General features: G+C 48.5%; 6 protein-coding genes across 6 annotated transcripts; 2 read left to right on the plus strand and 4 right to left on the minus strand.

Moving 5' to 3' along the window:
• Positions 1-1181: 1181 nt before the first annotated feature.
• On the minus strand, positions 1182-3851 carry N7487_010111 (putative C6 transcription factor; the record flags this gene model as incomplete). The annotated part of the gene is made up of 4 exons (XM_056877841.1): positions 1182-1256; positions 1314-1729; positions 1788-3066; positions 3138-3851. 4 exons carry the CDS (start codon positions 3849-3851, stop codon positions 1182-1184), a joined length of 2484 nt encoding a protein of 827 aa, XP_056726421.1.
• A 1370-nt stretch (positions 3852-5221) lies between these two features.
• On the plus strand, positions 5222-6156 carry N7487_010112 (sucrase/ferredoxin-like domain-containing protein; the record flags this gene model as incomplete). Its single annotated transcript, XM_056877842.1, has 2 exons — positions 5222-5512; positions 5563-6156. 2 exons carry the CDS (start codon positions 5222-5224, stop codon positions 6154-6156), a joined length of 885 nt encoding a protein of 294 aa, XP_056726422.1.
• Positions 6157-6319: 163 nt separating this feature from the next.
• N7487_010113 (uncharacterized protein) lies at positions 6320-7926 on the minus strand (the record flags this gene model as incomplete). Its single annotated transcript, XM_056877843.1, has 2 exons — positions 6320-7756; positions 7804-7926. 2 exons carry the CDS (start codon positions 7924-7926, stop codon positions 6320-6322), a joined length of 1560 nt encoding a protein of 519 aa, XP_056726423.1.
• A 284-nt stretch (positions 7927-8210) lies between these two features.
• Positions 8211-8948, minus strand: N7487_010114 (uncharacterized protein; the record flags this gene model as incomplete). Its single annotated transcript, XM_056877844.1, has 1 exon — positions 8211-8948. One exon carries the CDS (start codon positions 8946-8948, stop codon positions 8211-8213), a length of 738 nt encoding a protein of 245 aa, XP_056726424.1.
• A 1865-nt stretch (positions 8949-10813) lies between these two features.
• Positions 10814-12544, plus strand: sld2 (the record flags this gene model as incomplete). The annotated part of the gene is made up of 3 exons (XM_056877845.1): positions 10814-10964; positions 11033-11468; positions 11494-12544. 3 exons carry the CDS (start codon positions 10814-10816, stop codon positions 12542-12544), a joined length of 1638 nt encoding a protein of 545 aa, XP_056726425.1.
• Positions 12545-13937: 1393 nt separating this feature from the next.
• On the minus strand, positions 13938-15023 carry N7487_010116 (RING finger domain protein; the record flags this gene model as incomplete). The annotated part of the gene is made up of 2 exons (XM_056877846.1): positions 13938-14764; positions 14822-15023. The coding sequence occupies 2 exons, from the start codon at positions 15021-15023 to the stop codon at positions 13938-13940; spliced, it is 1029 nt and encodes a 342-aa protein (XP_056726426.1).
• Positions 15024-15030: the final 7 nt, after the last annotated feature.

The raw sequence follows: 15030 nt of genomic DNA on the forward strand, positions 1-15030 counted from the left end.
CCACGGTCCATTCCGAACATAGAAGTTACGGCTCTATGTATGGTTGGATTCAATTCGTGAAATGTACTAGCAATGGTACAACCCTATCTGATGATAGTGAGCCTACCGGTGTTCAGGACGGGTGCTCCGACTCGGACTGGCAGCTCGACACGGTACCCCTCTTTGGAGATTCAAGCACACAGGCGGCGCGGAAATTTGATAACTTGGCGGTAGATACAAGATGTAGCGTGAGGAAGTAAAAGCAAGATAGCTTCCTCGCGTTCAAGGGGAGCCCAGATACATCATGTGGACCCGCGCAGATCATATCTCCACCCGTCCTGTATGCTTCATGGTCCAGAAAGCATATGCCACATCATGCGTTGTGCATCATGCGGGTGATCTGGTAAGAAGCACATAATATGTGCATGAACCCCTGCAGTCTACATAGGTGCCCTTTTTTAATCAGGCTACCTCAGGCTTCATACGACCCAGAGGCCGTTAGCGTTTCTCCTCAGGCTTGCTTAGAGTGATACTTGGCCCAATTAAGATACCACTGAACGAACAGATCTTACCGCGGTAAAACATTGTTTCTACAGAAAAGAGCCTGGGCTTAGGAACTACGATTGGCTGCCGCTGCATTTACGTACTAGAGAGGCAGAATAATGGAAAGGTGAGAGAAAGGGAGGAGCAGCGAAGACGGGTCTTTTATGCTGGCAGCATCGAAGGAGGTTACGTGACAGTGTACGGAGTATTGGGGTGCTAAATCCAAAAAGGCAAAACTAACCCGATGCAGTAATTCACAGGTCCCTCGTTTACAAAAGCAACGCACAACTGTCAAAACTAGAGAAAAAAATAGTTCCATATAAGGCTCGGCACTTGCGAGTAAGGGTGAATACAAGAATATGTGCTAAGTGTGACTGTGCTTTCTTGTCTGATACTTTGTATGCACCCCTTGCATGCCGTCGATCTTGATATCTCCGATCATGATCTCATGGTGGATCCGACTGATTGACAACATTCATGATTACGCAAGAAGATGTTAATGACTGCATTGCGAGGACTAGCTTTCTTGACATTTACCATGGGCATTGCGTGAGCAGTTCAAATATGTACAATGGTAGGGGCATAGCAAATGTAGAAAGATCAGACATATATCGTACAGTATCAGTATAAAAGGTCAATACCCGCTTGAACCATTTTGCTCAGCAGGGAAATGTCATGCTTGTCAGATCCTCCCAATCGAAGATCTCCAAGAAAGGGTCGAACTCGCCAGGTGGCTGGGAAGTCAAGGTTAGCATGAAGAAGACAAGAACGGAGGATAACGTAGAACTCACCATCACGCCGGGTTGCGGCGGTGGATGCATCCCATTGGGATCAAATTCGGGCTGCATCACAGGTACCATTGTGGGAGCTGCCATAAATGCAGCCAGCTGGTTGTTCTTGAAATTGCCCATCCCTTTGTCGCCGAGGTGGTCGCAGTTCATATGGCGGGTGAAGAGAATCTGTGCAAAGGATAGGACCCGCTCGACAACCTGCTGCTTATACATACTTGCCTGTGTCGGCCAGAGTCGGGATTTGACTAGGGCGACGATCGTTGAGAGGAAATAATAGTCTTTTGCTCCCTTGGTCATTAAAATGGACCGCTCTTCCAAAGCGATCAGGGCTGTTTCTACGAGTGATAGGAGCGACTCGGGGATACCGGGGATATTGTGGAGAATGAAGGTTGATGAGATGGGGTGGGATGGGGCAGCTGCAAGGTATGAGTTTGGGTTCTTATGATCGAGTATTGAATCGAAGGGAGAACTTACAGGTGTCGAATTCGGTTGTGTGTAGCAATTGGCAGATAGAAATGTAGGCTTGGATAGTCCATTCTCCAAGCATGGATAGCGATAGCGTTCGCGAGATCTCGTGTACCCGGCGCTGGGTTGACAGTATTCTGATCGCGGCGTCCATGCGAGTACGCGCGGAGGGAGCAAAGAGTGATTCTCGCCGTGCTTCGATGGCGAAAGGGGTGTGAACAGACAGTAAGGACTGTGAAAGTTTGGTCTCAATCAACCCTTTCCACAAAATTACTTTGTGTTGGGTGACGATGTCATTGGGGTCTGCTGTCACCCACGTAGGAACCCGAGAAAGATGCCGGGTGAGTTCGCCGTCTAGGCGTTGAATATCCTCATATCGACAGCTGATCCGCGGAGAGTGCATGAGAGAACATGCTTGAAGTCGAAGAGGTAGTGAGCGACTCATGATAGACTGGAAGGATGAGTCGGTAATTTCACTTATTGGGCGGCATTCGGGAACTTCAGTGCTGTTCTCGTGGATGTCGTCGTCGTGAATGTTCAGGCCCGGAGCCGCATCATAGTCGAAGCTTTGTACTGACGGTGGCATTCCCCGGTCAAGAGCAATCTGCAGGTCCAGTTCCACAATGGTGGTCCATATTCGCCGTCGCATCTCCTTATTGAATATGGAGATCCGTGTGTACCGGCTCGGGTCACGATGGTACCCTGCCATCATTGCTTGTTTGACCAATGTACTTGTTGTGAGCCAAGCCTGGCTGCGCCTCATCCCGTGGGAGTTATGGGCCAAAATCAACAGAATAGATAGTCGCATCGATGTGATCTCCGGACGCTTCGTGTGAAGATTCTCGATCCATTTCCCTGCGTGCAGCGTCCACTCCACTGCAGACTGGCACTTGAGTTCGCCCGCATTTTTCGACTGTAGACTAGCAAAATCTGCAAGGTTCCATGCACAGGAAAGGACCAGCAATAACTGAACTGCAAAGGCAGCAGATATTGAGGCCGGGCTGTCCAACATGGCCCAAAATTGGTCAAGTTCTCGTAAGAAGGACGGAACGTGAAGAATGCGGTGAGTGGACTCTATATAAGTGATATACAGACCAACCAGCTCATCAACCACACCACGCGAGGGCAGCATGTTAATTAGCGAAGCGGTAGTAGGATCGGGAAAGGGCCGAGTGATCACCATGACTTTGAATAGGCCGCGCTTAATCCTTCTCAGGTCTGGCTGAAGTTGCGCAAAAACCGGGGTAGAGAGTCTGACCTCCTCTGCAAACGATCTTATATCCGGAAACTGTGAATAGGTCAGCCTCCGTATTTTGATTGCCATTGTTAGAAAATGGAAACTGGAGAGCGGAGACAGACCTGTGCTACCAGGCTGGCAAAAATGCCTGAACCACTAAACCGCGTCTTAGTTTCACGGCCCCTCATCATCATGCGAGGAGCGAGGTCGAGCTGATCTGTAGGTGACAACGGGTCCTCTTCTTCGTCAATGTGCGCATCGTCGACCTGCGATGGTGCTTGCATATCATGCTCCGATGTGGGGGCCGGGCGCTTGGGACGCTGTAAAACACTCGTGTTCAGATAAGGTTCTTGATTAACAGCGGCTTTAGGAGCACCAAGAACAGTTTCCAAAAAGCAGTCCTTTCGCTCTCTGTCGTGTGGTCGACCTCTGTAGGGAGGTGCAAGAGCATGGCCCGTAAGACCATGATACTCGTGATGCATTGGACCGCCAGCCATAGCCATGCGAGGTGGATCACTAGCTGGGAAAGTTTCCGTCCGAGTTGACACCGTCGGTATCCCCGAATCCGGAGGTGTCTCTATTGGTGTATCTCTGGACATGGATACCCCGGAGCCTCGGTCGGAGGTAAATGCAGTATTTGTGACAGTGGTGGGCTGCTGCCATAGAAAGCCATCCTCATATGTACATTTGCTCGGGGTTCTGCTCTTCAAACACCGACTGCAAGTTGGATACTCGCGATCGCATCGCAACTTGCGCGTGCGACACTGGGTGCACGCCATTGTGCGGCGCCGGCGCTTTCGCACACGATCGGGCTGGATATTGCCTTGAATATCCATACTCTCAATGTTGTAGACAAGCTTATACTTGGGAAAGATCTTACAGCCGAGATGTTAGGAAAGTCTCGTGGGAATTGGCTCCAGCTCTCGGCTTACGTGGTCCCGCTCTGGGTCGTGGAACTGCCTAATCCGGAAAGTCTGACCGAAGTCGCGTTTTTATTTTTTATTTTTTATTTTTTATTTTTCTTATTTTATTTTATTTTCTTTCCTCCCACTTGATATGCATCACTCAAAGAACCAAAGAATAGGACATCTCTCTTCTTTTCTTCTCTTCTTCTTTCTTCGCCATACCCTGCATATTCCCTTTCGTGTATATTTTTCGCTGACCCACAAAACCCAAGCCCCCGATGGTTCCGTGAACAACCGGATGCCAAGGGGCTCGGCATGCACTTGTTTGTCATTGACATGGGGTATATTTTCCTATCTTTCACACTTTGCAAGTCATATCTCCCAAGGCCTACAGGGAAATATTCAAGCATTGGCAATAGGCATTGGCAATAGGAAACCACCTCCCTTGGCAATAACACGCGATAATTCCAATGTTGGTCTAATTTCGAACCACGACAATAGCCGTATTAACACTGCCCATATACGTTGGACGCGTTCATGCCTTTGGTTTACTTGCCATGCTGGTACGAGCAGTTATGTAGTACTCTGCACACAGGGTTGTTTCACCTAATTGTTACTCACAGAATAGGACTAATGAAACAAGTCTTGCCTGGAAATACCCGACGCCATGTTTGACCTGGTTTCAAAGTCTGTTTCACTAGTGCTCCCTACTTCAATCGTCGAAATTTTTCTACCTTATTCTGCCCTAAACGAGAATTTCGATGCGATACACAAGACGCAAAGGTGGCCGTCTTTGTACAGTTTCTGTTTCACGACACCACAGACGGTTCACTATACGCTATTTTCCAAACACGTGGGCGAGTTGAGGCTGATATTGAGTGCTAAATTCCCGCGCATCTGATAAGGCTGGGCTTCAGGTATACCTCATCAGGCTCAACGAATAATTACCAGCCATTTAAGGTTAGTAGGATACGACGTGATATGATGTGTTGATGTAAATCAAATACAGGGATGCTAAGTGGCCGTAATTCACCGCGGCGTTAAACTAAATAAACTAGCCTCAATATAAAATGGGGTTCTCAAAAGAATCGTCTCCACTTAACATTAGAGATCCTAGTCTGGAGATAAATAACCCTGTAAGCTCGGGGTTCGGCATTTCAACCCGACTCCGGGCGTCGCTCGGAGATACTGGGCTCTATATCTATCTCCAGATCTCCACGCAACCTTCAATTTCCAAAACGTCTCCTATACTCAGCTTGCAACTTCCAACTTTACCTTCACAATTGAGTCGCACCTTGACCATGCTGCGTTCCTTGCTTTCCTTTGGCCGCACAGGCACCAACGACTTCGTTTTTCCCAAAGTGGATCCAAAAGAGGACGGCCCCGAATGTTTAAAGGACTGCGCCGACTGCACGATACAGTTTCCGTCAAAAGTCAAAGTTGAGACGTCGGGACCTCTTTATGGCCAAATCAAAGAATTCCACGCCCATGTTCTCGTGGCAACGGGTCAATCCGACTGGAAGGAAAAGCATGTCGAAAACATGACAGGCAGCTTGATGGAAGCATTCGATGGGGCAAAGTCAGATCACGGTGTATGCTTTCAAATTCGCATCTAGTCAGCCTCCACTAATACCCAAACCAGCGCATGATGGTCTCGGCATCAAATCTCACTCCTCCAGAACAACAAACCACAGACGAAAATTCCAACAAAGCTACAACAGTTTTAATTTTACCATCATTCACATATATCGACTCTGTCACTCAAACAGACGTTCCAGATCTGATATCCAGATACATCGACCACCCCACCGAACAGCAAAATGAAAATGGCACCGTCTCTCCTACGGATGGGATGAGCGCTCGACCCTGTGAACTTGACTACGTGATACTACTGTGTTCGCACGGGCGCCGAGACGCGCGCTGTGGTATTACAGCGCCACTGATTAAGCGCGAGTTAGAGCGACATCTCCGTCCGCTAGGGCTGGATCGGGATGCAGATGATTCCCGGGCTGGTGGAGTTGGGATCTTCTTCGTCTCGCATGTCGGCGGACACAAGTTCTCCGCAAATGTTTTGGTTTATCGCAAGAAGGATCAGCAGATGATTTGGCTCGCGCGTGTACGGCCTGAGCATTGTGAGGGCATTGTCAAGTACACTGTTCTCCAGGGAAAGGTTGTTCACGCAGAGTCACAGTTGAGGGGTGGGTTCGATCGGGTGAAGGGGTTAACGAGTTGGTAATTGGGAGATAATAGAGCTAGGACTGGATTTGGTTTTGATTATTTTAATACATTAATAGCAGGGGAAATGAGAAATCTACGGTCTTTAGGCAAGAATTGGTATTATGTATGTATCAGATCCCTCTCGCTTTTCTTTTTTGTCTCTTACGTAGCAACATAAAAACTTAAGAACGACAACGATCAAACCAGAGCTTTTCTTCCTTCATCGCAGGCTCCAACAGAAGTCCAACTCTTTGAGCAACACCCGAGGCATTAATATAGAATTCCACTGGGAAGGGGGAGATCAAGTCCAATCCTTCACTCTGTATTCTTCCTACGAAGAATTCTCCGCTTGCATGAACAAACAACAATTCACACGGGATCACTCGATCCTGCAGGTCAGCGATAAGCCAGTCATTGATTATCTGGATGGTAAAGGTTGCACCCGTGGGGTGTCTGTATGTTCCGGTATATCCAGATATATGTAATGAATATGGAATCGGAGAATCAGGCAAAGGAGAGAACAACCGCTGCTTCGAGTTCTCTATGTCTTCACTTTTAAGACTCGACTCCCAGGCCTCAGTTTGTCTTTCAATACAAGCAGCAACCTGCTCCTCATATTTGGGATCGTCGGATAGACCAAGCCGCCTATCCAAAAGATAAGTGACCAATCTAAACGCAGCATATCGAGCCGAAAACGAATTGCCCATAACCACAAATCCAAATTTTTTCTCGGGGACGAAGCCCACCCAACTCGCGTAGCCAGGCCAACCACCGCAATGGCTATATAAATGCTGACCGCGGTAGTTATCCACGACCCATCCGAGCGCATACGCATGATACGGAGCTGGCAGATTCAAGTCATCGTTCTGGAAATATATTGTCCGCGGATCCGTTAAGCTGTCATGTCCTTTCAATGGTCCGGCTCTTTCAATCCACTCCCGCACCCAATTGGCGTAGTCGAGAACGTTACTGACGATAGCACCAGCACCGCTGTTAGCTGGCCAGTCATGCTCTGGCTGTGGGACAAACTTTCCGCCTTCATTTGTACGAACCCAGTTGTATGGTTGTACAACCTTTGTAGCGGTTGCTGGGTTTGCTTTTGCTTCGCTTGACGAGAAGAACGTTTCGCTCATACCGAGCGGGTCCCAGATGCGGTTCTTCATGAAAGCTCCTAGCGTTTCGCTGGTATATTGCTCCAACGCATGCGACACGGCGATGCACATATGATTACTGTAGTGGTACTTGGTGCGAGGTGGCGTTGCGAGAGGCATGTGTCGCATCGCGCGGACTATCGAGCCTGGTGTTGCGCCCTTCTTTGAAAATAAAGCTAAGGTCCAGTTATGCTCAGGCATGCCCGACCGATGAGATAGCGCATCTTCGAGTGTTATATTCTGGGTCGCGTAGTCGTTCTCCAGGACAAAATCTGCTGGAATTAGGGAAGCCACGGGCGTGTTCCAGTCGATTGGGAACTCGGTGGCCTTGCTGTCCTGGATTGCTATGGATGTCGTCGCACCAGTAAAGGCCTTGGTGGTGCTACATGTTGCGAACAATGCATCGGTGGTCATCTCCCTAGATCGTCGACCTGTGCTGTCATCTGACAGCTCTGCCTTTCCATATGCCTATACTCCGTGAGCATGTAATGTGTCAAGTGGATCAGTGGGATTACCTTAGTGTAGGTATTGGGGCCATGGATAATCGCGATACTCAAACCGGGGACTTTCCATTTTTCCAGTTGCTCTTTGACAAGAGTATCAAACTCATCATCGAATGGTGGTTGTTCGGATGACATAGTCAGTATATGTGTTGAAGAGATTCAAGGATACGCAACGTGATGATATTCAAATAGGTCGTGACAGCTGGGCTTTATCACTGGCCTCCAGGCTAGGCAGAGCTATTTCAAATAATCTCACCCCCGCACGTCCAAGGCTCCAGACTACGAGGGGGTAATTGCGATTCCGAGGTCATTTGAACTAAGCCTTTATTGGCGATTTTGGAAAGCTCCGTGTCCAAATCAATCAAAATGTCATTAATATATGGTATTCGCTTCAACGCTTATAGTAATTAGAGCCACAGTTAAATCACAAGCACATGGTCGCCTAGTGATCTAAACATATCCCACCAATCCCCATTATGCCGCGGTGACTTCCATAAATCTTCCAACGCCGCGCGAACCAACAGCACGGAGTTGAAGCGCAAATATTTGTATATAGAATCAAGTCTCTCCGAGACAAATGTCTGCTGATCTTGTAGGAACGTGTGGGCGCCCATGATGTATAATGGGAATATTATACAGTTGTGGGCTTTAGAAAGAGGCGAGATATTTCTGATACATTCCACGGCAGACTGGACATGCTGCTGTACCAATGAATGCCTCGGCGGAAGGCCACATATTGCTCGGTAGAGGTAGACGAGGGCACTATGTTGAAAGGCGCGCGTAAATGAATCGGCCTGCATCCTCGGTTCGAGCGTCGATTCATGCACCATGTAGGTATTGGGATTTTTGATATGGTCGACATTGAGGATCTGGAATGACGGCTGTAGACACCGCTCAAAATCTCGCACGACTTCCATTGAAAGCGTCTCCGGGTCTCCCTTGATTTGCTGGCGATAAAATGACATCTCTGCCATTATCCTAAACACTGATGCTAATGTTGTGCCGTCGTATGTTTCTTGGTCCCACCAGACTGTTCCGTGTTCTATCTGTGTCCAGATTTCAGCGGGAAAGCAAGGAGACCGGTCGTCCAGGAGAGCCTTTGTCAGGTCTGTGGATGCAAACTCTGATAAGAGCATTGTGATATCCTTTTGGCCCATTTTGATAAGAGCTGTGAATCCTCCGAGGTGATCGACAATTGCTTGGACGCCCACGTGATGACTTGCCGTCGAAGCAGATTGATGATCACATTCAATAAAGCCGTCCAAAAAGTACAGCAGAAATACTGCGACCAGAAGAGGCGAAAGTGATCCCTGATTGGAATTATTATTTCGAAGCTGCTCTCTGACTGAAGCCAGGCAGCTCATTCTTTTATCAAACGGTGCGCTCACCGTACTATTCCCAGCCTCATCTCGCAGTGTACGATGCGCCTCGGCCAATTCGCATACAACCAGAAGCACCGGTTGGAATTCCATGGCTAGAGGGATGGGTGGAGGGCAAGGATGAGCCGCAGTGGTGAAAAGAGGCCACACGGCGAATTGAAAATATTCCAGGGCCTTGCGATCCCTACTGGCCAAGGTATTGTCATTTAAATGCAGGTTGAGGCTCGTAAATGGCGATTGATGCACGGCTCGGTTTTGTGTTGGTAAAGTCTTTTTCCACCGGATCAAAAGCTTGTCATAACAGCACTTTGCCTCAGACGAGATGCATCTCTGGCACAAGGGTTTCCCCAGATCACATTTCACCCGGCGTTGTTTGCAAGGCCAACACGAGCCCTGGACCGTACGCTCACGTTTTGGCGGCATAATTCTAGAGTTGTCATTGCGGGACAGAATGAAGAGACAAAATGGGAATAAACGTTGGGAAGGTGCGGAGGTCTTGGCCAAGATAACCGAAGAAGTGGAGACCCGTGGACGCGAAACCGATAAGAACATTTGAACTGCGGGGATGTCACATGATTACGTCATGTATTTACACCACGTGGAAGGCACGTGCATCATGGTTAGGGATATGTGCAACTTGTCTTTCTTTCGTCCGTTTGAGCAAAAAAAAATATAAAGTTGTATTGTTGACAAACTAGGTGCTGCTCCATGCTGGGAAAGTTCAAACTTGGAGGGCGAGTGCGCTCACATCGCTATCCTTGATACCGAAGATGGATGCTTCAGAAAAAGCTACCTTGTCTGTCCATGAATAAATGGATATAGGCTATACACATCTATATTGTCTGTTAGATAGTCAGTTTCTAGCAGGCCCCTTTTATCGGGTCATTGACAATGGCGACCTGTAATTTGGATCGCTGTCATTTGTATTCGAGTGACAGATCAACGATACTGAATGGAGTGATTGACTTACTAGATTGTAGGCCTTCTGCAGTCCGTTTATGGGTTTATTCTATCACTAAAAAGGGGTAGCATATAGCAAATCATAAATTCCACAAGGATTCATAGGGATTCCGCTCACTAAAAAGAGGCAGCATATAGCAAATCACAAATGATATCCATAAGGATTCGTTGGGATTTTATAGGGATTCCGCAAGGATTCCACAATAATTAACTTGCCAACCCCTATGGGACCAAATGATGGGAGTTGGTAGGTCTAACAATAATAATACGTGGGGAGTCGAACGGCGACAGCACGTGACTCTTCCGGGCGTAATAATATAGTTGTTGTTACACTACCGCCTTGATCGAGCTCGCGTGAATTAAAAAAAATAGGTAGCTTCTCTTTGATTGAGCGTGTCATCCTTAGTGCAGGGGCCATGCTAATCTTCTCTGTATATTTTCATTTGACCATATGCCCCGAAGGGCGAAATAACTTGCGTTCGGTTCAATTTAACCCCACTTTATGCGCAGAAAAGTACCGCCTTCCTTATTAGGAAGAGAGTTACCATATTGCAGAATCAGACCGCCTACCAGCTTGGTCTTGACTTTAATTAGTTCGCGTCGCGTGACGCGCATATCGATCGATTTACGGCCAGGCTGCTCTTCTTCCAGGTTGGTTGTCTGGTACCACATACAATGCAACAATGACCGACAACGTTCTTACTTCCAGTGCTGAGGTTGGCGCCGAAGCTATCAATGTTCGCGCAGAATTGAAAACATGGGAGAAAGCTTTCTCGTCAGCCAATGGGGGCCGCAAAGCTGGACGGGATGATATCAAACAAAATCCCGATATTGGTATGTCAAGTATCGTGATATTGATTTCAATGAAATGGATTACTAATTAGACATCTCTGATTCATTAGCGGCTAAATACAAGGAATACAGTCGCCTGAAGGCCCTTGAAGCATCCCTAAGCCGGCGCGAAAATAGTCGGCAGGAGCCATATGAAAGTCACTCAAAAAAGCGGAAACATGCATCCCCCCCTGGCCAAGATAGTGCACATCTTCAAGTCACACCCCGCAAATCATCTAGAGGACTCTTTGCGACTCCGTCCAACAATCGCACCAAACACCACCCTGCACAACTCGATCCGTATGACTCGCCCTCGACTCTTCGCAGACTGTTTAGTCCCAGTACACACCGACAAGGGCTGCCAGCACCATCGCCATTGAAGGCCGCAATTGGGCCTACACCTCAACGTGATGGAAAGACATTGGGCCTGTTCGACATGCTATCCGAATCTGGAGGCAGTGGTGGGACGCCCTCCACAGCAAGGAAAACCAATAATCTAGCCGCCGCGTTCCGAACGCCCTCCAAAAAAGAGGCCCATGAACACTATGCCTGAGGTTCCGGAAGAAGAGCCTCAGCAGGAGACGCCTAGACTTGCGCGAACACCTGCGTCTGAGACTAAACAGTTCTATCTTGCAAATCTGTTCGCAACGCCGACTACGATGCGTTATGCCGCAATGGTAGAAGCGGATGATGATGTAGATTCACAGAAGATAAATCCGCTAAACCTGGCCCCTGAAGTATCACCACAAGAGGCGCAATCTGGAACGCCGTCTTTCCTTCGTCGCTCTAACTCTGGCCGTTATCCTCCACCTAGCGCAAAGCATGATGGCCCAGGACTTAGTCCTATCGTTTCCCGCAAGCCACAAAGATTCGCCAGCAAGGGGCTAACGCATTTGGTCCAAGGCCTGCGTGAAATGGAAGAAGATCGTATGGATGACGACTGGGAAGTGATGCGCGAGATGGAGGAAGAGGCAGAGGCGGAAGAAGCTGCCAAGGCACAGGTTGAGGACAGTCAAGGACCAGATGTGAACCGGAAGTACAAGAAGAAGGGCCAGAAACGGACGACACGAAGAGTGATCATGAGACCGGTCATCCATCAACCGAAGCCCAAATCAAACCCAGCGGTTGCAACGGATGAGGACTGGGAAGGCGAGGATGATGTCGTAGCAGTTCCGGAGACGCAGCAGCCACCTCCCAGTACTGACGGCTGGGACGATGTCCCGAGTGACATTGAGCGCGCAGAGGAGGCCGCTTCTCTTCATACCATGTCGGAGCCTGAGCTTGATACCGAGGCTGAATCAGATCCGGACTCGGACGATGATCCCGAATTTGGAGAACAACAAAAGCCTGTTTCCAGACCGAAGAGTTTCTCGGAGAGAATCAAGGAAGCTGTTTCATCCTCTGCTGCGAAACCACAGGAAAAAGAACCATTGGGCAAACCTCCGAAGAAGCCTTCCGAGACTGCTGAAGCAAAGAAGCCTCGTCCCCGGAAGATCAACCCCCAAGCTCATGCGAATTATCGATCAATAAGCATCAACCGGGGAGGTTCCTCGCGGGGTAGAGGACGTTTCCGCCGGAAGTAAGAACCGTGCAGCCCTGCCTGCTTTTCATGAAGTGACGACTACATTCATATATTTATTTAGCATCCATAGCACCTTCAATTTCAGATATTCATAGCGCGCTCCACCTGTCCAGATCCGAGAACTATATACTAAACAATGGAATAATCGATTCCGCAGTCCCGAGCAATAGTACCTGTTCAACAGAGCAGATAGAAGCAACAAGAAATTCTAACGTGTTGGCGAGCTGTAGTCAAGATAATGGTGGTTCTCTGGAACCAACCTACCAAGGAAGCACAAGATTATATTTGGTAGGGCAGTTGTAAGCAGATGCGTTATGTGGCTGAAGGAGATGGGCTCTTATGATATGACAGATCTATAATCAGGGAACTAGTGGGGTCATTCAAATCTTGCCCGTTGCTATAACCGTTCGAATAAGGAAATGAATAATAGGTCTTACCAAAGTTTGGAGTGCCCCGTGTAACCTTCGAACAATACTTGTGTTACCCAACAGGTACATGTTTATAATAACAGCATTAAAAACAGGGTGGCTCTTTCCTTCCTGGGTGATTGTTGATGTTGCCATTTTTGGTAGACTTTGCAGACTTAAAAACAAGCCTTCCCAGCATATACTCTTCTCTTTCCATCCAGCCAGCAAAGATGGTCCCGTTCTGGTCTCTCTTTCTGCCCTTTCTGCTATGATTCATTCTCAAGGAATTGCAAGGTGGAAGATTGGTATGGCTTTCGATCTGCCTCTCGCGGCATGCTCTGATAAGCAAGGAGAAGAAGGTTGAGTATTATATACCTTTCATTTCCCCTTCACACTGATGTCCTTCTTCTCTTAATGTGCCCACCAGCCGAATGTCTGAGGGATCCTTCTGGGTTTCGATACTAACTATCGTTCATAGCCGGTTTCAGCCTAATTTAGGCCACTCTTAACATTTGGGTTTCAAACGTCATCTATTCCGTGTAAGGTCTGACATTGGAATTCGAAATAGCTTGGTCACACTCTCCACACTCAGTAGGCCGGACGTATGGCCCGTTTGAACGGATGGCTCCGATGGTAGTTGACGTTTCCTTGTATTTAGTATGGGACGACTCAGCGTGCAAGCGCAGGTCGATGTCGACATGCTTGTTGGCACTTGAGCAGGGTCAGTTGATTAGCAGTATTTTCTTTCTTTTCTGTTAATATCGGCTCTTTCTCTCATAAGAGGGGGGTGAGTGGAGGAGTTTAGCCAAGCCTATAATCTAAAATTCGTGCCCAAGACCTCCAATTTGAGGGCGGATGGAGAGAAGGAAAGCCCTATTCCTAAAACTATTTTCAATGTATAGGGATGTAGTAATAATCAGGGATTGACTCTCTCCCTATACAATTATCAAAGTTGTAGATCTAATATCTTCATATTGAGCTGCATGTCTAATATGGATTATATCGCTGTTGAGCCTGCTGTAGCCGCCTGGAGCGATCAAGCGCTTCTTGGGACCTGGACCCGTATGGTCTTCGAGATCTCTGTAGCCTGCGATTGTTTACAGGAGTCGGCGTGCGATCCGAGGAATCAGGGTTCCTACGTGCTCCTTCAGACGCACTCCGTGGAGTATTCGAGTACTGAACATGACGATCCCAGTCCTCCAAAGAAGTATATGGGCTTCTCAACCACGCCTGTAACTCGTGGAGGAATAGACAGGCATTCTCGCGGCCGATAAAATCACGTAACAGCTCCTCCGCCTGTCCAGCACTGCCTTTGAGATCGACCGTGCGCAAGATAGCGATGATATATTCCAGCAGAAACTCGGCATTATTCGCCCTGCGATTCTCCAGCCGTTGAGGTCCAGGGCGCGAGACCTGGTGGGATGTCCGCTCTTCTTCTACCGGTTCCGGATTCAAGAAAGAGAAGACCCGTAGTTCACGACGGATCCACTTCCGAGCACGCGAGACAAGCTCTTCGTCGCGGGCGAAGAGCTCTGGAGTTAGTTCTCGATACTGAGACAACCGATTGGATCCGACCCGCATGGAGTATGTTTGGTTGCGATAGACATTGCGCCGGCGCTCGAGCGGGTCATCTGGTTGTGGCCGCATCGGGGGTGGAGGCCGACGCCCTCCTCGTGGGCCATGGCGATTGCTAGGGCGCGATCTAGTAGTGACTTGGGCTTTCGGGAATGTTGCGCTCGGGGGCGGGAGCTTGTATAGCTTCGGACCTTGCGTGGCGTTGAGGTCGTATTGCACTGCTGTCAAGTCGACTTTACCTGGTATATTGTCAGTACTCAGGTCAGATCCGGTATGTATCTCTAGAGTATTCTTACATAAGGGACATTTGGGCTGCTGCTCGGTCCAACTGACAAGGCAGAGAAAGTCAAAGTTGGCATGTTGGCATGGCCGTGCCACACATGGCTCTGTGATAGTGTCTAGGCAAATAACACAAGGATTTGCAGCCCCCTGCTCCTCGTCAGCTACCTCTTTGAGAGTCCGCTGGAGGATTTCCTGCCGCAAATCGACATCATCCATACAGGCG

This window comes from Penicillium crustosum (assembly GCF_028827405.1).
Source record: "Penicillium crustosum strain IBT 35664 chromosome Unknown utg000004l_segment0_segment0, whole genome shotgun sequence".
Classification (NCBI taxonomy): Eukaryota; Fungi; Ascomycota; class Eurotiomycetes; order Eurotiales; family Aspergillaceae; genus Penicillium; species Penicillium crustosum.